Source organism: Syngnathus leptorhynchus, chromosome 20, assembly GCF_054491065.1.
Source record: "Syngnathus leptorhynchus isolate UIUO chromosome 20, UIUO_Slep, whole genome shotgun sequence".
Classification (NCBI taxonomy): domain Eukaryota; kingdom Metazoa; phylum Chordata; class Actinopteri; order Syngnathiformes; family Syngnathidae; genus Syngnathus; species Syngnathus leptorhynchus.
The window spans coordinates 5,487,764-5,508,373 of record NC_141214.1 but is presented as its reverse complement, the minus strand read 5'-3'; the positions used below and the strand labels follow the sequence as shown (position 1 = coordinate 5,508,373).

Genomic DNA, 20,610 nt, shown 5'->3' with positions numbered 1-20,610 from the left:
GTGGGGGTGAGGGCGGGTGTGGCACTTTTCACTTTCACTTAAACTTTTTCCCTAATGAAGTGATTAGGTACACCTGTGTCCGTGTGACGTCACAGATCAACCAGCCAATCAGAAAGTGGGGGGTTGTTTGGGTGTGGCACTTTTCACTTTCCTTTAAATTTTGACCATGATTTTTCCCTAATGAAGTGGCCTGTGATTAGGTACACCTGAAAATGGCGGTGTACCTAATAGAGTGTCCGAGTGACGTCACAGATCCAACAGCCAATCAGAAAGTGGGGGTGAGGGCGGGTGTGGCACTTCACTCCGTTAAACTTTGACCATGATTTTTCCCTAATGAAGTGGCCTGTGATTAGGTACACCTGAAAATGGCGATGTAACTAATGGAGTGCACAGTGAACCGGCGTGCCTATGGTAACCGAGAAAGTTCAATTCAAATAGAACCAAGCGCATTCTTGCCAAAGTTTGTTTCGACTTGGCACTGATACAGTAGTGATTAAGTTTCAAACTTTAATATTTTTTCCTTTCAACACTTCAAAGGTCTCATTATTGTTTCAATTGCACGCACGCCACATAATCAAAATCACGTTCCATAAATGATGGCAACCTGGCTGACATTGCACAACACTACGTCGTCTTCAGGCGCTACTCTGTTGCCATCTCCTGGTCAGTATGGGAAATGCAGCCGGTTCTTCAGTCAGCTTACTTTTTTTTCTCTGTATATTTTGTAATATTGCTACACAGAAAACAAAGAGAAAGCTTCAGTCCGACACAAAGTAGGCCTTTATTGATATCGTATCAATACAATCAAGTACTTGTAGATTTTTGATAAGCAGGAGGGAAAAACAATTCCAAAATCAGAATGAGTGCATTTTATACTCACATTTTACTGCGCAAAAAGAAACGCAATAGCCTTGTGTGAAAAAAAATCTGATAAATGTATACATTGTACATTACACAAATAATAAAATCTCCACAAATAATCCTCAACAAACATAACACTAGGATGCTAACTACAGATTGTAAATTCTATTAACTCAACAATGTTGTTGTTAAAGTTAAATCCCAATTATAGATTCTTGGCTTCGGTGGTCAGTTTTGGCATCCCTATTAAATTATCATAAATGCATAAATATCATTAATTTCATGTGCAAATGGGAATGGCCGTGTAATTATCGAATGCAACTAAAACAAAATTCCCTTCAAAACCGAAGCAAAGTATTATATATATATATTTTACGCATAGTGTGATAAGATGGTACTTATTGTCACTGCACACTCTGCAAGTAAGTGACATTGTCTACAAAACACAAGGACAGAGAATAATAACTACACATAATTCACATCACCATTTCATATGTCCAAAAATAGAAGGCTAGCAAAATAAGCCAACATACAGTACATCACGAGCCTTGAACTGCCTTGCAGACTCACGTTACAATAATGACTCATAGCATTTGCTTGTTTGCGTTATGGAGACAAACTGGACAGATACAAGTGCTTTTTTTTTTTTTTTTAACGTTAAAAGAAGGCAGAAATGCAAACACAGCATGTATCTTTATCTTGAAGGCTTCAATCAGCAGAAACGAGTACAGAGACAGCTCTGACTCTCTGGCCTACCCACCTGACAAAGAAATCTGCCAGTGGGTTTGTTAAAAGTTACATAATTTGTATTTGACAACCTGCAGGGTTCGGACTCCCTTTACGAGTTCACAGAGTCGACGTGGAATGATTTGCATTTGCGGATCGCTCTACTTTTTGTTCTGAAACATCTTGTCACCGTGGGTGGTTCAACTTTGGAAGCAGCGACTTGATTAAAAAAAGCCTTCAGTCAAATGCATGAATTCCACTGCTCTGGCACCAAATGACGAATTGTGTAAACATGATTGACACATTGTCAATTACATGAATATAGCTGTGGGATGTCAAATGTTTGCTGTATATTGAGATTGCCTTTTATGGATAGTTCAATTCAATAAATTAAGTAAAAAGAAAAAAAAATGTTTCAAATGTAAGAAAGCAACCATGAGAAAACTGGATTAAAGTAATTTAGCACAAGTGAATGTGATATTTCATCCTTTTTTTTGAATTGTATGTTGTACTGATGCTAACTTGGCCAGGATTGTCATTCATGAACTAACAGAAATTTGCCATCTCTCCTAAATGTCAGGTGATTTTGGTCCTGTCGGCATGTGGCATCGAACGATTTGAGTTAAGGCACCCAACAGTCTGACTAAAATAAACAACAATGACAAAAATAATAACAAACAACAATAATTAACATAAAAAAAACAACCCAAAAAACACATTTGAATGACAACAAAGCAAACAACACTGAATAAAATTCCTTCCACCCCCTTTGAAATGCTCCTATTGTGATTTCGACTTTCTCTTTCTTGGCTGTAAAGCAAACCAAAACAATGACAGGAATATGAACTGTACTGATCATTTTATTGTTTTGGGGAAATGGGTATGGCTGCAAGTATCTTAGGTTTTGGTCTGCTCCGAGGAGCTTATGGTTGGAATCCAGCGCAAGGTTATGTGGGGCAGAGCAGGAATCCTGAGAATGACGAGTGGATGTACTCGGTGGAGTAGAGACCGTTGGCCTGATCCGAGGGCATCTGGATCCAGACCTTGTCGCCTTCTTTCAGCTCGAGGACAGCACTGCCGGACGCCTGGTCCATGTAGCCTTTCTTGTATTCATCGTAGGTGTAAGTAGCTGGTACATTGTTCTTGTACAAGGCTACCCACAAGCTAGTTCCCTTCACATGCACGTGGTACGCAAAGTAGTAGACACCCGACAGGGGAGCGGTGAAGATGCCGCTAGCGGGATTGTAGGCGTTTTGCCCGTTGTACAGAGTCCGGTCAAATATTATTGGCATACCGGAGGGAGGGAAAGGCTTGGAGAGGATGGCCGTGAAGGCCGGCGCTAATGAGGCAGAGAGCGGAACTTGACTGTACGCCGGCCCCTTGCGGTCTCCCGGCACTTCCCCCCCTTCCAGCTCGGAACCTGTTGGACCCGCAACGACTGTTTGGCCATTTCCCGGAAGACCTGGGGGACCCGGCAGGCCCGGTGGGCCGGGGTTACCGTTAAGTCCAGAAGGGCCTGGTTTCCCCGGAGGACCTTGGGGACCAATAGGCCCTTTCTCCCCCACTTTACCCAGTCCTGGAATCCCTGGTAGTCCAGACTCACCTTTCAAGCCAGGGGCCCCCTGTGGTCCCATGGGACCCATAGGCCCCTGAAGGCCAGGGATGCCTGATTGGCCCCTGGGGCCAGGTGTTCCCATAAATCCAGCCTCACCTTTAGGTCCCTGATGACCTGTCAACCCAGGATTACCTGGGAGACCGATATGTCCTGCTTCACCTTTGGGCCCAGGTTTTCCAATTGCTCCATTTGGACCAGGTAGTCCTTTGTCTCCAGGTATACCAGGTCTTCCTGCGTTTCCATTTGGACCTTGGTCGCCTCTGAGGCCAGGCAGCCCCGGAGGTCCTTGGGGCCCGAGTTCTCCCTTGAGTCCTGGCATGCCATGTTTTCCAGGTAGTCCCATGGGACCGTGGAGTCCAGGGGGTCCTGGTTGTCCATTAAGACCTTGTTCGCCAATTGGACCCACCATTCCTTGCTCTCCTTTGTCTCCGGGTAGACCAGTCAACCCAGGATGGCCCTTTTCTCCTTTGGGCCCACTTAAGCCAGGTTTTCCAAAGCCTGGAGTACCTGGAAATCCCGGGGAACCCCTGAGGCCTTGCTCACCTTTTTGACCTATGTGACCTGGTGCTCCTGGCGTTCCATCAACTCCAGGCTTCCCTATCCCAATAGGACCTGGTTGACCTTGTAGACCTGGAAGCCCAGCCTCTCCTGGTTCCCCTCGATCCCCTGGAAGTCCCTGATCACCTTTAGGGCCAAACAGTCCAGGCAAACCCTTTGGTCCAGGTTTGCCAATGCCTGGAATACCAGGTGGTCCTGCACTACCTTTCAACCCAGGGGGACCCCTTATACCAGGAGGTCCCGGTGTCCCGTATCCATTCTCACCTTTAACCCCACGCTCACCTGGAGGACCAGAAATACCTTTTAATCCTGGTTCTCCCCGACTACCAGGCGGGCCCCTAACACCTGGAAGCCCAGGTTTCCCATTCAAAGACAGACCAGCCGGTCCTGGAAGTCCCGGCTGTCCCGGTTGACCCCTGAGGCCCGGTTCACCTCGAGGACCAACCTCGCCATTAGGTCCTGGCATCCCCTTTGGTCCAATCTTTCCTGGTAGTCCTGGGAGTCCTGGTTTACCAATCCCTGGAAAGCCAGGAGGCCCTTGAGGACCAGGCTGCCCGTTGAGGCCAGGGTTCCCAAGTCCAGGTTTTCCTGGAATTCCTGGAGGACCGGGTGGTCCTCTTGGTCCGGGTTTGCCTTGGGGCCCTGGCTCTCCCTTTACATCTACCATGGGTGGCCTGTCTAAAAAAAGAAATAATTAAAACATTAGTTAATTAGTTAATTCAACATGCAACCTTTAAGATCACAATTGTACCTAAAAAAATCGACATTCTTAAAACCTAAGACCAAAACGTAAAAGGCCAGAGATCAAAACTGTTGTTTTCATCAACAATGACGAGTTTGACTTAAAGTTGTACACACCACGTACAACCACTAGACGGCAGTAAAAGAAAAGTATTTGTCTGACTCATATATTGATCATATACAGGTTCCTATTGTAAACGCAATCTTTGAATGGTGGTGCTTGGGACGAAACAAAGGGAGTCGTTGAAAGTCATTTTCATGACCCTGATAATGATTTTGATGATAACAAAGCACAATTTAGGGATTACCGCATTCTAACCTGACTAAACGGAATTGTATTTCTTCCACTAACCCTCCTCCCCCTACTTTTCTCCATCCCAGAACTCAAGAATGCGAGACAAACAACACAGAAACAGCATCCAGATGGCTACTTTAAGTCACTTCTACAAACAAGGTGCACTAAGACCTCCCAGATGCTGGACTGGAGGATTCTGAAAAAAAAAAAAAAGCTAACATGCCGATTGCTGCAAAAGGCCAGAGCACAACTCACCGACATAATGTCCCTTGCCCTCTCTGAACGGTGGTCCGACGGGTCCTTTCATCATGGGTTGCATGTACTTCATGTGAGTCATGGGGGGGTAGCCTCCAGCAAAGACACGCCCCCCTAGCATCAGGAGCACACAAACGAGGGTCAGCAGCATGGTGGACAGCATCCCAGGCATCGGATGAACTGAAAGAAAATGACAGGTCAAAAATCCACCAGAGATGCATTATTTTTTTTTTTTGCCGACAGATGATGTGCGATGCTTACATTAAGCTTGAAACGGTCTAAGCGCCAAAGAAAACAGCTGAAGTGAAAAACTCAACGCCGTGCCTCCTAAGCGAGGAACGGACGGATTAAGCGGCCTTCAGAGTTGTACAGGGGGATAAGAGTTACTAAACAAACACGACTATTAGCGCTTATGAGAGGAGGAAAACCATATGAGCAACAAGGACACACACAGATTTTCATCTGCATATATTTGGTCAACCTGTGATTTGACGCCACCGCTGAGAAAAAGCCAAGATTTTCTTGACTCAACTTTTTTTTTGAAGGTGTTTTCATTGCCACATCTGCGCCGAGATCAAGTCTGTTTTATAGCTTGGCGTTAGGTGCCGCCGCCGTCGATTTTTTTTTTTTTTTTCAAGCAACCGCACGAGCTCGACAGTCCAATTCGTGTTTTACAGTCTTGAAAAAAAACTTTGCCTGGGTCACTGAGCATTTTTAAAGAATTAGTCACACGTCTGCAGCCTCCCCCTGCGACTAAACACCGATCAAACTGAATTGATAGTGAAAGTAAGAATGTCAAAATGGCAGAGATGCCAAGAGAGCAGTTTTTGGTGTAGCGTTTTTTTTAATTTACTGGAAGACTTTCAGGCTGGCTGGCACATAAATATGTCTGGTATGGGGTCTGCGGTTTTGCTCCAAATGTGATTCATCAGGAGATCCCAGGTACCCGTCACGATAGCTCTCTGCCCGTGCAACATATCGAGACAAGACAGACAGAAGACGCCGCAAGCCAACCGCCGTCGACCCGCCGCTGAAATCAGCAGAACCCGAGGTGAAGCGACTCGACCTTCATTTTCGAATCCAGACGACGAAGCTATTTCCTCAACCGCAAGCCCGCGGGGAGATAAACGCTATACCCGGGGTGAGGATTCGGTGTCACGTTGAGGAGAAAAGCGCGGCGCCTCGATTGGAAGACATTTTTTTTTTATATATACAGCTATGACCTTGACCCTAATCAACCATGATCACACACAACAAGTCACGGGTGGTCTAGCTTCTAGTCCACCACAGCTATCCTCATTTAACATAACATTTGTGTCTTGGGAACTTTCAGCACCAGGAGGAGGAAAAAAAACACAAGTCTAGACAAATGCATAATAATGGATTTTACAGTTTGCCGAAGAAAAACAGAAGCGAACACATCCGATCGCTATCAGTCAACGGGGATTTTGAATATGAGCACTATTTTGATGTTCCAATACTTTTGGAGGAAACTACACGTTCCATTTGAATATATTCTGGATTGATGCTAAAAGGGAAAAGACAGCACACCTCATTTAATGGAGAGGGGAGTCTCATCATCCTTTTTTTTTGGGGGGGGGGGGGGGGGGGGGGTTGGTCGCGTTTCGGATTCCTCCAGGTTAGCAAAAGTTGAGTGGACGCTGATGGAGTGCGTAAATGGAGGCAATTGAAAAGGAAATAGGAGGTGGAGAAGAACGCGTGAGGACAGGGACAGTGTGGAAAAAAACAGATGGGGGTCTACTTGAGGGGTTTGGCCTTCTTCGTGACATCATTTGTAATAGCCTCAGTTGAGTACAAAAGCAGATGCGCTATTTTTAAAGACGGTCGAGCAAAAAAGAAAATTATTTGTCGTGGTGCTTTATGAAGTCAGTTGATTCATCGAGTTCATTGGAAGTGGAAAAGGAAGAAGTACAGCCAAGGATGGCCTCCAAGAGGAACGTCCTCATTGCGGTCTGCTTCTATCAAAGGATTTGCAACGCTGAGCCCGTCGCAAGCCACTAACAACATGATGCCGTGTTAGCTAACCAAAGCGTCCTCTGCCGTCTGAAACAGCTTCGCATGTGCCAAGCAAACAAAAACATGGAAGGAAAGAACTTTTTTTTTTTTTTTTTCAGCCTGAAATGGAAAGAAAGGGTTTAGTAATCAGTGGCGGAAATCTGAGGCTCAGGCTACTGAACAAAATATTGAGTTATTGTTTGATCATTGTTCTAATCGAAGATGAAGCTGATATAAAGTGACACAAGATGGTCTTGAGTGAAAAAGAATTGACTAAAAAGTGCCATGGGCTTTTCCAAAAAATGTTGCAACCAGGAAATGAGCATTGGAGCCTGGGAGCTCTCTGCAGGGCCGTCCGTGCGCGGAGGCGAGCCAAAATGCATCCTGCACAAATCGTATTACACTGCTGCCAATCAAAATACAGCAGGATTTTGTTTTTATGATTCATTCGCTTCAGAAAGTTTGACTAAAACCAAAATGTACAAAATGCAAAGCAATATTTTCTATAGAAACTAATGTAAATTCAATTAATCCGTTCCAGGCATTTCACAATATAACAATACATTTGACATATTAACTATAAATATAAACAACTAAACTTGCAGTCACAATCAAACAATTTCGCATTCGATCGATTAATTAATCAGTCAAAGCTAAGCTAGCATTTTATTTTGAAACTCAGAGTTCACTGGCATATGTAGCGCATTGAGCTAAAATTTTTCTTTGCCCTTGAGTCTTTATATTATTCTTTCTTGTTGAGGTCCAAATGAAACTTGCTGAAATAACTTCCAGTCGGAATGGAAATTCAATGAGCTGAATCCCAGTTGAGCTCCATTAGCTGTTGATTGGCCTTCTTTTGATTGATCACTTTGTTAAAAAGCTGCCGACCACAGCTGAATGCTTTAGTCTCCAGGAGAAAAGAACCCACAAGAACCCCCCCTTCAAATCCAACTCACACGCAGGAGGGGCTCCTGCACCTCCCATCAGGGTCAGTGAACGACTTTATTAGCTTTTGGCTATAGAATACTTTACCAGAACTGGCCTCACTCCTTCCAAAAACTCATCCGCATGCTCGGAATACGAGCAAAGCAGGCACTAGAAACATAAACTCGTAGTACAGTACACGTTTTTTTTTTTTGCAAGTGGAAATTCACCAAAAGACAAATTATTTATTGTTGATTCACTGCTGATTGTTTGCTTGATATCAAATGGAGACAGAGAGAGTCTTGAGGTTGCCAGAAGCAATAATTAAACTTTGCTCAACACGGTGGAGGAAGTAAAAGTGTGTGACCAAAAAGTTGCCTTGACGCAAATGGTGGACCGGGTTTATCGTCCCCCCGCTGTGTGATTTATGGCTTTGCGCTTCTATTCAAACCAGATCTCCATATTTGATTTCTCGCCACAACGGAGCCATCTGGAGATACGCAACGGGGTGTTTCATTTGTTATGTTCGAGATGAAAATCTAAAAAGTCTATCAACGGGTTATCAGTGCATATTTGTAAAATTATTCTCAAGATGTTGCACGTATGTTGCAGCTGCAAATTCGAAACAATCGGGACACAATGTGTCTGGTTTTCTTGCCAGAATGTCATATTTGACTGCTATTCATCATGCAAAAAGCATGAAAAAAAAAAAAAGGAAAAATGCATTTAATGACAACAAAATTCCCATAATTGTCCTGCTTTGAATGAACTCGGTGCGCTTGTTTACCTGGCTCATGGAATTCTTGCAGCGCCGCCAAGAGCCAATAAAAAAAAAAAAAAGTCCAGCCTCTCCAAGGCTAGACACGATAATAACCTGGTCGTTTTAAACCGCTGACATTGAGGGGGGGGGATTTCAAATCCTGTTGCGGTGACGGAAGAGAGCTGTGAACGAGGCGTTTGCTTGACGCGTTCATCATCGAACGCAACTTGGCAAGACGCTCCTCCCGGCGGCGTTTGATGCGAAACATATTCACTCAATCCTCTGTTATCCATTTACAGCTTGTGCTCAAACATCCCCGGGATGGATTTAAAGGTCTGCGCCCGGGGAGGAATGCGACCCTCAAAGACTGTAAAAACAACCAACTGCTAATCTTCGCTTTGAACCTGTTGCCTCTGCTCCCACTTCACACTTCTCGACTGTCCATCCGTTTATCACCTGTCACTCAAACGCCCTCCCGCTATGACGTCATAGGAAATATCGCTAATTATGAAGCTGGTCATTCAACCGGGATCAGGTTTGCGCGCGCTGTCACTCTTCATTGTTTTGCGGTGGTGCTTTACCGCAAACACAGAGAGGGGTATTTTTTTTTTTTTATAAGGATCTTTGCGGAGGGAGTAATAAATATTAATTTTTATAAGACTGGGAAGGAGACGCACTTCCTCTTCGGCTCAGTTTAAGATGTTAATCCAGATGACGTGATGGTGAATAAATCACTGGTCTGAGTTTATTGCGCGATGTCACTCAAAGGGAGAATTGCAATTCCCTTTTATGGGATGTTTCCAACATATTCATTAAGAATTTCAGGGGGGAAAAAAATCTGAAAACATACGTCGATGTTAAAAACCTGCTTGGGTTCTTGACAGTGTGAACATTTTGTTTTTTGTTTTGTTTTGCAGTGTCAATCCCTGACCTCACCTTGAGATACAAGTTTAATTTGTACTGTAACCACGCTCGTAACTCCAAACACTCATCTCAAATCATCATTCATGAATAAATGGGTCTGCTTGGAGCATCCGACCGTTCAATCTCGCTCGGGCCGCTCTTATCTCAACTCACTACTGTATTCAGATAAAAAAAAAAATGAATCACTTCAGAAGCTTCCAAAAGCAAATCAGGATTGGATTCTCTCTGTCATTAGTCTGAATGTAAAATAAAATAAAAACCAGGTGAACGCATGCATCATCTCATTCTTCCAAGATGCCGCCTGAGTCACAAAATATGAATCCGCCACCAAACGTGATGTCATGCAAAACACTCAACACCGACTGCCGTGTGTTTATTGTCACAGTAGCGGCACAAAAAAATAATAAAAAATGTAACCAGTCTTTTCAGCTGCACTTGTTTTTTCAAGCCCCTCTCAGGTCTCAACATTAATCCTGATGAAACTGATGTGGGGATTCAAACTGCTACCAGATGGAGAATTTGAGACCTTCCCAATTGAGCAATGCTAGGGTGCAATAACTTCATCAAAAGATGACTGATCTGTGCTCCGAGTGGACTCCTAAAAAAAAAAAAAAAAAACTCATCGGGAGACATGCAGTCAAATTGAGGAAGCTAAGATGCTGAGGCTTTAGCGATGTCTCCGTATTTGCGCTTGGCCAGCTATGTTAACACAGATCGTGGTATGAGAGTTGTGTTTAGACGGCTTTGCGCAGCCCCCTCATCCAAGAGCAGTACAAATAGACCCAAATGTCGGAATAACACTTGCGGGAATGCAAGGCGGCATAAAGTGCTTGTTGGCTTTGGATGAAGATTTGAGATCCGAGGCTGACGGATAAACTCGCCCCCGTGTTGCTGTGAACACGCTTGTCACGTTGTTCTTTTCGCTCCTCCCCTTGTGTCTCCGCTTTGGAGAATGTATTAGAACGTATGACTTTAAAAAAAAAAAAAAAGCACTTTTTAATAATGGCTGCTTGCTCCTCACTTGTGCGTGTATTAGTCAAATGTCTGCCTGAGAACAACTCAAATGGCGTCGCGCAAGCTAACTGCTACAATTTGCTTATCACATAAACACAGATGTTTAATCACGTCTCCACCGATAGGGGAGACAAAGCCCCAGCATCTGGGTTTACATGAGAATCTTGCCAATGCTGATTTTCTTGAGTGCTTCTTTTCTTGTTCTGCCGACCAGATGATTCAGCCAAAGAAATATCACCTTGCATTATTTTGTCTGGTTGTCTGTACATGTCTGTGTGTTTTTATTGTCTACCCTCCCTAACAAAATGCTTGCTGGATTGAATGATGAAGGCAAGCTAAATTCCAACATTCATCCTGAATGACAGAGAGAGAGAGAGAAGAAAAATACTTGTGGAGTTTCTCCACGTGAAGTAAATTCAAGCCTTCCCGTCAGAAGCCGTTGGAGCAAATGATGAGCAATAGCCGCTTGGAGACTTCCATGAACTTTTGTCATCCCTGCTACCGGGAGAAGGCGTCTTGTAGATTAAAAAAAAAAAAAAAAAAGGAAGACAGTGACTGGATGTGCTATTTTGAAAAACTGAATGAGAATGTTATGAATGACTTAGCTGATTGCTGCAGCTTTGAGGTATTAAGCCAGCTTATTGGAAAAACGAACCGGGTGTTCCCGAAGGAGGTAAACAAAGAATTGGAGTCGCACAATCCAGGCAAAACGAAACCCACCAATTGCGTGTTTCTCTTGTCAAAGGCTCAAATCGTCGGGCCCGATCAAAGGCGCCACATGCTTCCCAACAAATCCAACGCTCCTCCTACCGAGTTTCCTTTTTTCTACACTTCATCCTACTCTTGAACTTTTAATTTGGAGGGATAAATATTCTTGATGTATACTCAGCCTAGTGAACACTTTCCCCCTCCCACCTCCCTATTGTTCCCCCTGCTGATTACAGGAAATGATTAAAAGAAAAGCTGCAAAAAAAAAAAAAAAAAAAGAACCGGTAGTGTTGTACACCGGCCGGCCTAATGCCGAGGAAGGTTGCACAATAAAACATGTTGCTCAACAGGCTCAGTCTGCACAGAGAGCCTTTAGTTTCCGAGCCAAGGCGAAAGAGAAGGAACATCCTGCGGCCGGCCAAGCAACAATCATGGGATATCGTAACGTCTCAAGCTCAAATTGGCTGTTTTCTTAAATTGTCAAACTTCTTCAGCGACTAATTCAACGCGGGGCCGCGGCGGGCAGAAATGGCTACGCACTTTAAATTGGACAAACCGCCACGTAATAGCTTATGACAAATCTAGATTTTTGAGAAGGAATACCACACAACATGTCCGCCGGTTTACTTTAAAGAATGAATTGGCTTTGTGTTCAAACCTCGGTGGGAGGCGAAATGGAGTCAAGTTGGATTTTAGATGTGGACGAACTCTGTTAGTCGGTTTCGAGTTAAAGGGCAGACAGAAAGCGATTCGGATAACACAAATGTCACTCGAAAATCCATCCGGTGCTGAAATAAAACGGCTTTTTAAAATTATTCTAACAGCGTAACAAATGTTTTTTTCCCAACAAACTGCCTCGCATGAGTCTAAATCGGGCTGAGACTTAAACAATAACAAAGTCTGGAGTGTTTCAAATGGTCCCGAAAGACCTGTTTCCAATTTCTTAGCCTCTGACCCGTCTCGAGACGGATCCGTTCAGCCTTCTGCATCCAAAGCGGAATAATAAAAATAAACGTAGGATGAAAAGAGGGATTGTATACAACTCAGGTGCTGACCCCTGTTACGAGTTAGTCATGAAACGAAGGGCAATGAAGTGAGCAAGCTAAATAAATCTACCTGTTTAGATTTTACGCATGCTAATTTCCACGGCTAACATTAGCCTGTGCACTTTTCTGGGTTCGGTGACTAAAAGCAATGTCTGGCACTTTTAGTGTGTAAATCAGGATGGAAAGATTGGAACGTCTGGAAGACGTGTGGAAGGAAGTCAAGAAACAAAGCAACGATGAAAGCTTTCCACTTTTTCCTGCTTATGTCTGCTAAGCGAGCCTAGCGATAAGCTTCACAGAGCATGTTGACGAGTCGCTTTTTTAGGTGGGAGAGACTTTAGAGACTTAAGACTCAACTCATACTGGGGGAAAAATGACTGTTCACGAAAAAACAAATTCAGGCGATTAAATCTGAATCCACTTGGCAGGGGAGTACAAAGTGAAGCGTGACGTGTATTCACGTCAACGGCAGCGGAGGAGTTAATGGAGTCAATGTTTCCATTCCACTTCCGAGCCATTCTTCAGTATCAGCGATAGAATGGAATTAAAAAGCCAATGCATTAATGTGGCTGTAATTACGGGCAAAAAAAAAAAAAGGATTCTGTCAGGAAAACGCTTTGAAAGAAAGCATGAGCCTTGGCCGGGTTCTAAAAGCAGGGACATGTTTTCACTCTGGCGGGTTGGGTGCGTGCGTAAGCGCACGCGCGCATGTTAATGGTTTCTCGATGTGTCAAACACGTTTGTGTCGACAGAAAAATAAAACGGCATCCCACGAGGAAGATGAAGACATGTTAATGAGACCGAGTCAATCTCATGTCACCGATTGGTAATGGTGGTATTGACTAGAAATGACTTTTCAGGCACTGAAATGATTCTTCCATTTGTTATGTTTGGAGCGTCTGAAGTTTCCAAACAAAGCAAATAAGTACAGGCAGGTAGCTACCTCACATGCAAAATGTTCAGAGCCACGCTAAGGTATAAACAAACTAAGCACCTGCTAAAGACATTTCAACCACTAGAGGGCGTCCAAGAGCAATTATAATATATTATTGTTGCTCTTGCATCTTTTTAAACCAAACAAATGAACCGGTTGACCTTTTTATGGTAATTTTTCTGGTTCTATATATTTTTTTTAGAGGCGGAAGGGGGCACTTATAACACTGCCCTCTCGTGGACCAAAGGTGCTAACGCCTTATTTTATGTATTATTTATTTTCAAATGCAGTCCATTTTACTATAAAGTTCTCATTTTGTCCAGAAAAGGTGGTCATTTTGAAATATTTCGACCCCTGCAAAAAAAATACTTCTTTTGCTATGACATCACTTCAGCATGTTCTGACCTATAATCGGCTCTATATGTCAAAGTGATGGAAGACGAGTTCATCTGGTTGAAACGTGTGCCTGCACTGTTAGGATTGGCCGCCTGGCGAGCACACATTGGAGAACATGCCAAAGAGGTTGCCGTGGTTACGGCACCATACCGCAGGTGCGTTTCCGCGACAAAGAATGCGAGTATCATCAAAAGAACAATTCAACACAAGCTCTGAATTACGAGTCAACGCAACGGAGGGTCCTAGAAGTCCTTTACTACTGCAGCGAAACTCGATTTCCACATGGAGTGTCATCTCGAGGCATGCAACACACAGGCGGGCGCACATCCAGATGAAACAGATGGAGGCTGCCAATTGTTTTTTGGAAATCACAACTCGAGTCCGCTCACTTTTCCAGCGCTTGTCCTCTTTCTGTTACTCTCATTCTACAAATTGTGCACTCCCAAAAAAATAAAATAAAATACAACAACATAGGAAATATGCAGATATTTATGCCTGGGATGTTTTTTTTTTTTCCTTTTTAATTTTCCCCTCACACTTTTGTCGGGACACCTGAGAAGTGAACAGCTTCACCTCCTGTTTGCAATAAACGGATGTCGTTTCAATGGAATGCGGTGGCGCTTGCCAGTGGCGTCCCCGGAGGATGCAGAGAGAGAAGCGGTGTTGAAAAAGAAAAGAGCAAAAAATAAAATAAGGGCCACGTGTTTGTGGCTTGTTTGTTTCTTCACGTCCCACCAAATAGATACCAAGCCTCACTATAGGATCAAAAGTATCGAAATGTTCCACCTAATTCAACATCATATGTTTATGGACACTAATTTAAAAGTTTGTTTTTGACAGACAGCAAGTGATAGGACAAAACGATGGAGAAGGTCGGAATGGGCTTACCTTTTTCTGCTCAGAGTGTTCAAAGGCGGAGAGGAGATGGAGGGGGGGGGGCAACACAGGTGTGATCTTCAGGTGGATCTTCTCGTCTACCTTCAGCCACGTGTGTCTCCCATGGGATGGGGTGGCATCAGATGTTCAATGAAGCCCCCTCTGGAACCTTGAACCGGTCCAGCGAAGAAGAAAGAAAAAAAAAAAAAATTCAACCACAGGTGCAGCAAACTGGTTTTTAAAAGTCGCCTGAGGAAAAGAACAAAATCAATCCATGTGCTTTTTTGGGGCTGAGTAAGAATGTGATGGAGTGGAGGGAAAAAAAAAAAGAGGGGGAAAATCCTCTCTGTGCCCCGTTGAAGGAGTCCAGACGAAGGTCTGGGGAGCACCTTCCCAAACTACGCTCTCCCGTACTCCAGGGTGGAAAGTAGGAGGGAGCAGGTTTGGAGCGGGAGAAAAAGAGAGAGAGAGGGAGCAAAAAAGTGCCAAAAGTCAAACTCTTTGCTGATCAGGCACTCAGGTAGTCCCGAGCTGAAAGGCTGAGGGTCCGATCGGGGTGCGCTCCCACTAGCACCACTTATAACCGGGGGGGCCGAGCACCTCGTTGGACCAATCTCCCTGGCTTACTTCCTCGATCCCTCGCAGGCTTATTTTGGGAAAAGACAGACGGGATTGTTCACCCCCCTTTGGTACAAAAAGCGAGTGTCTGCGTGCCGGACGACGAGGGGAGTGTGCAGGATGGGGTGGGGTAGCCTTGAGAGGAGGGCCAAAAGGAAAAAAAAAAAAAAAGACGTCAAACCTCCCCAGAAATCATCCCATTGCTGCTGGGATTCAACGTGTAGATTTTGGCACTTAGCAAGCCCGAGATGTTAATCCGAAAATCTCCCAGTTTTTTTTTTTTTTTCTTCCCTTGCCTGCAGCTCCAATGGGCAATTAATAATCTCCCGGCATGACATAACGCTTGCATGGGAACCGCCGCAACGCACAGAAGGCCTTTTGTTGTTTTCCCCTCACTGCCCGCTGCTGCTGTTTGCGTATAATTGTTACATGATATCCAAATCTCTCGGGGTTAATCACCCCGAGCGATGCATTCGATAGCTAGCTCGCCCGCCTAATCGTTGCATCGATTACGTCTTTCTTTTTTTGGTTGATGACGTGCCAGGTGCTTCATCGAGCAATATTAAATCAGAGCAATTCCCAAATGGCGTTTTAAGAGAAATTAGCAGGTGGACAAAATAAAATAAATGAATATAATAAATAGATAAATAAATAAATAAATAAATAAATAAATAAATAAATACACAGTGTAGTTCCCAAAAAGTTGGAAGCATATAATTGTTTAAAAGATTAAAAATTACGATTCAAAACCGATTATCGCCCAAAGGGCTAAATGATCAAATTAATTCAAATGTTTATGGGTCCACACTTAATGAGCTGTTGAAATGGAATAATGTGAAACTAAATAAACCCTCGCCGTCACGTCTGTGAGCGTCGCCCTCACTGAATCGTTCTCTGAAGGTGGAAAGGGTGGAGTGACCAGATGCCCAGTGATGATGTCATCAATAGGAGCCCTGTGTGGCTTTTAGGCCCGCCATTCATTCATCCCGGGGTGTGTGTTCCTGCGGGAACAAGTGGGACCTTATTGTTTGGCGCACTCCCTCTTTTGAGAAGGGGAAAAAAAAAAAAGGGAAAACACAAGCAACCACATCGTCTCCATAGCTATAGTCCGTTTAAAAAAATATATATCAAAACTCCGGGTCAGCCCTTCCACACCTCTTGGAAAAGCAAAAAGTCACCTCCCACTCCGCTATTACTTTTACAAGGTGAAACATTCCCGACAAGACGCACCTGACGATGTCATGTTTTTTTTTTTTCCACCCCCCCCTCAACTCAACTCTCCCTTTCATTCCATTCCAGCAGTTAGGAGTGTCAACAAACAATCTGGCAAAACCGTTCCGTCGCATCACACAGCCTTGATATACGTCAAAGTCTTCCCGAAATAAGTCATGAAAGGCAGGTTGGCGTAACCGATACACTCCACCCTGTACACCACACCCACCAAACATAGACCCACTATGTTTTCAAATTTGGGGGGGGTGGATCTGTTCTCGTCAAAGGGGTGTGTGTCCAAGCTCGGTTTTCGGGGTGAATGCTTGGCGTGTGTTGAAAGACGGCTTGTGAGATTGATTCCAAATCACTTTAGGGTCAAACTCGTTTCAATTAATCTCACTCTGAGGAAAGGATTGTATGTTGATAATTGGTATAATACGTTTTAATCTAAGCCCAGATAGCTCAAGGCCCATTTTTGAATGCAACTGGGTCTGGAATTGAATTCAACCTTTTGGAAAGGTTAAAGTTCACACGAGGACAGCAGGGCGTTCGCTCTTTTCTTTCGGGCCTTTTATACGTCGCTAGTTTCCCACCAGCGTGGATTGAAAAGAACCATTTTCACTCAGGTGATGCGGTTCACCTTTGTTGTAGCCTCTCAAAGGAATGTCAGGCATTCACACGTGCACAAAAGGCGAAGGGAATTATCGTGTGGAAGAGGATGATGGTGTTAGTCAAAGATGTCTGTCTGGTGGACAGGCAGCATGAGAAAGAAGGAATGTTGCATTGAAAAAAGCCATGGCACGCCATTGGGAATGTGATTTTATATGCTGGATAAAAATTAAGAGCTTTCAAACCCAACTTGTCCAAGGAAATTCTTTTGTGAGGGTTTTGGGATTCTGCCATTATGCTCAGCTGGCACTGCGCTAGTGCTAGCGTGGCTATTTAGGAAAAGTGAATAAGATATAATATGGATACAGATTGGTGGCAGCTGGAAGTAGAAATGGAATTTTTGTGGCGAAAACTCACGTGAATGTCAGTAACAGAGACTCCCCACACTTGGCTTTTTAGTTGTATAAAAATCACATTATGATTTTCAGAAACTGCACTTTTCAACTGTAATTTTCCCCCAGCAATTTACCTAATTGATATCAGTGAGGAAAAGACAATTGTAGCCCAAACAAGTTGAGACAAATTGAACTGATTGAACATAAGACAAATCTGTCTGCCGTTCACACAATCCAGATTTCCCATGCCCCGGGCTCAAGATGTGTTTTATGCAAACAAGCAATGATTAGTTTAGCAGAATTCACTGAAGCAATTGCGTAGGCTGAAGCAGCTGTGAGCAAGACTGACCCAAAAAAAAAAAAAAAAAAAAAAAAAGCAAGCAGCAACTCAAACAAGCACCTCAGTGTTGAAGGGAAGGATTACAAAAGGAGAACACAAAACAGGAGTCGGTGATGCAAGATTTGCAGTAGGCAGACATGCCCAAGTTGAAAGAATACAAACATTTGAAAGTTCTCCAACTACCACAAGGGGGCGACAAAAGTTCCATATTGTGGGATCAACTCACGCAAAACATGTTTACAAATTACAAATGTTCAATTTAATAGTAGACATCTGTAAGATGGCCTCATCTAATTCTGATGTGAAATTTCAAGAGAGACAATGAGCTGTGCCTGCAAGCTTTTCCCTTGACCTTTGACCCCTACACGAAGAAACATTCCCATAGGCTTTGGTGAGGGCCTCGCCGTCGTCCTCTTACTTTTTGTACGAGTCTGTTACAACAAACATTTGGCCACTTGACCTCCTGCCGACCTCTTGTCTTACTTGTGTCTTTAAAGTGACACGATGGCATCAAGCGGCCTGCTCACACACACACACATACACACACACACACAAACACACACACACACACACACACACACACACACACACACACACGGGGTCAACTTCCGATTTATGACGCACCCTGACCGTGATGCTCACAGGAACCTCCTCCCTAAACAGCTGTTTCCGCCACCCACCATCAGCAAAGTGAGAAATCACGCCGGCGTCACCTCCGAATCGTCACGTGAGCCGCTTCGTATTTCCAACGCGCCATGTGCAAACGTTTCAAGAACACAAAACCCGAGACTCAGCGAGGAACCATTTCTGAATTCTCAACTGTCAAAGAGGATCATTTTGCCGCCTTGATCACGCCGGGCTTACAAAGCGGGAACAAAGTGACCTTGTTGGGCGTAAGAGTTTCATCCATGACTTGACTTTTTAATAAATGACCTCCACTTGTTTCCTCACGACAGAAAAGACGGCACTAAGATGGCATTCGAGTTTCTCCACCCAAAGGCACAAGTATTGTTTGAACTCTTCTAAATTTTCAGGATTACGTACGTCACAATAAAATAGCCCAAAAGTACTTGATGTTCTGTCCCAGAATGAAAATGTCTTCGCTTCACCAAATCGATCTGCTTTGGATATGAAAAGCCATTTTTTTCTTAAATATGTTTTTTTTTTTTTTTTTTTAGTGATTTGATTTAACTAGCATGACGCTACGGCGCTAGCTAACAGATATCATCCTTCTGTGTTTTCTTTTTATATGTGAATGAAAACAGACAGCGGGCCTTTAGCTTTTCTTCGCTAACACGTAGCATCCAAACTGCCGCAAGGGACCACCCACGGAGGCGTCGAGTTGGAGAACGCCGTCAAAACCCGATTCAGATAACGGGCATAACTTGCATGGATGGAGAGACAGATGTGCTCTAACAACAGCTTTACGAGAAACGACCAAGTGCCAAAGAGAATAAATTGAGATGTAGCAATGTGGTGCTTTGAAATAAAACGTTTGATTTTATTTCTATGGTGGGAAATGACGGAATACGAGGTGCGAGAAAAATTTCAGCACATTTCGTTTGGTATTTCTCCATTCTTTACACGTCGAATGTGATTTTTCCAAGTTGTCATCCGACAACACGGCGACTCACTTTTACCAATTAGCGCCTTCTCGGATTCCAAACGCCCGCTGCTCTGGCCTGTCCCTGTTTTGTACACTCTCGGGGTGTTTATCTTCACGAGATGCCGGCTCGGGACATGTAGATTTCCTGCTTTGACTAGCCGCGAGCAGCAGGCGTGTCTTTTCTTTCCTGAGACAGACGTATAAACATTATTGTTGGAGCGACGGGCCAGGAGCTCGTATAGGACAAGGTCAGAATTTTTCTGTCAGCTGCGCAGGTGTGGGAGCGAGCGAGCGAGCGTGTGTTCAGGAAAGACGCAAAAAGGGCGGTCTTGGGATTTGAAAATGATGAGAAAATAAACAAGAGGGGATTACCAGACACATATTGGAAAAGGTTGGGAACGATTCGTCATTAGTCATCCATCCAAATTATGTTAATGGCTCCGTCTTTAATGTTTCAAAAATAAAAGCTAGGATCTCGAATCTCAGAGAACCGCTTTGTACTTAACTACAATTGGTTTTATCTGGGAATCTGATCTCGTGTTCACTTTTTTTTCCACAGCGTCTCCATCTGGTGTCTGATGATACCAGCCCGAAAATGGAGTTCAGAACCGATCTGGAAACGTTTGCCCTTGTTCCTTGAGTCCAAGGACGAGCACAGTTCTTCTAATCTAAAATTCCAGATCTTTGTTTCTTCTTAATCTACAATCACGACATCTCTCACATTCTCCTTTCGCTCGTCATCGGCTCCGTATTTCGTGTGTGTGTTTAAGGTTGAGCCCTCAACCCAACCGGCGGGGCTGTGGTCCGCTTTTAAACACTTCACATGGAGCTGGTTAGGAGGACATTCCTTCCATGGAGGGAATTTTTGGCACCCGGTGCCTGTAATGCAGAAATCATAAACGATGGGTTCGGCTCCATCGCATGGCATGGCACGCTGTGAGCTCCGTATCCGATCTTCTTCTTCTCCTCCTCCTCTACATTAGTTTTGTAACCTTTTACGACATCTCGAACACGAGTCCTGAGTGATGTGACCCAAAAAGGGATCGTTTTAAAGTACGTGTGTTCACAGCTGGCACGGATGTTTCAACACGAGTCTCCAGTGACCACTCGCGTCGGGATCTCGCTCCATGCAAATAAACACGGCTTGGAGGCACTTCACGTGCCTGAACATTTAAATAAGA

At 44.1% G+C, this 20,610-nt stretch overlaps 1 protein-coding gene across 4 annotated transcripts in view; it reads right to left on the bottom strand.

Annotated features, from left to right (window-relative positions):
• Window positions 1-769: 769 nt before the first annotated feature.
• Window positions 770-20,610, bottom strand: part of col8a2 (collagen, type VIII, alpha 2) — a 39,552-nt gene continuing 19,711 nt past the window's right edge. Inside the window, exons 3-5 of one of the 4 annotated variants that reach the window (XM_085900541.1) lie at window positions 14,662-14,818; window positions 5,052-5,231; window positions 770-4,438 (exon numbers count right to left, since the gene is read on the bottom strand). In XM_085900541.1, the coding sequence (XP_085756667.1) occupies window positions 2,535-4,438; window positions 5,052-5,223 (2,076 nt within the window). In that variant the 5' untranslated portion in view covers window positions 5,224-5,231; window positions 14,662-14,818 and the 3' untranslated portion in view covers window positions 770-2,534. Of the gene's footprint in view, window positions 4,439-4,853; window positions 4,894-5,051; window positions 5,232-8,778; window positions 9,334-14,661; window positions 14,931-20,610 lie in introns of those variants that run through there. The other 3 variants (XM_085900543.1, XM_085900542.1, XM_085900545.1) reach the window with 3 other exon arrangements.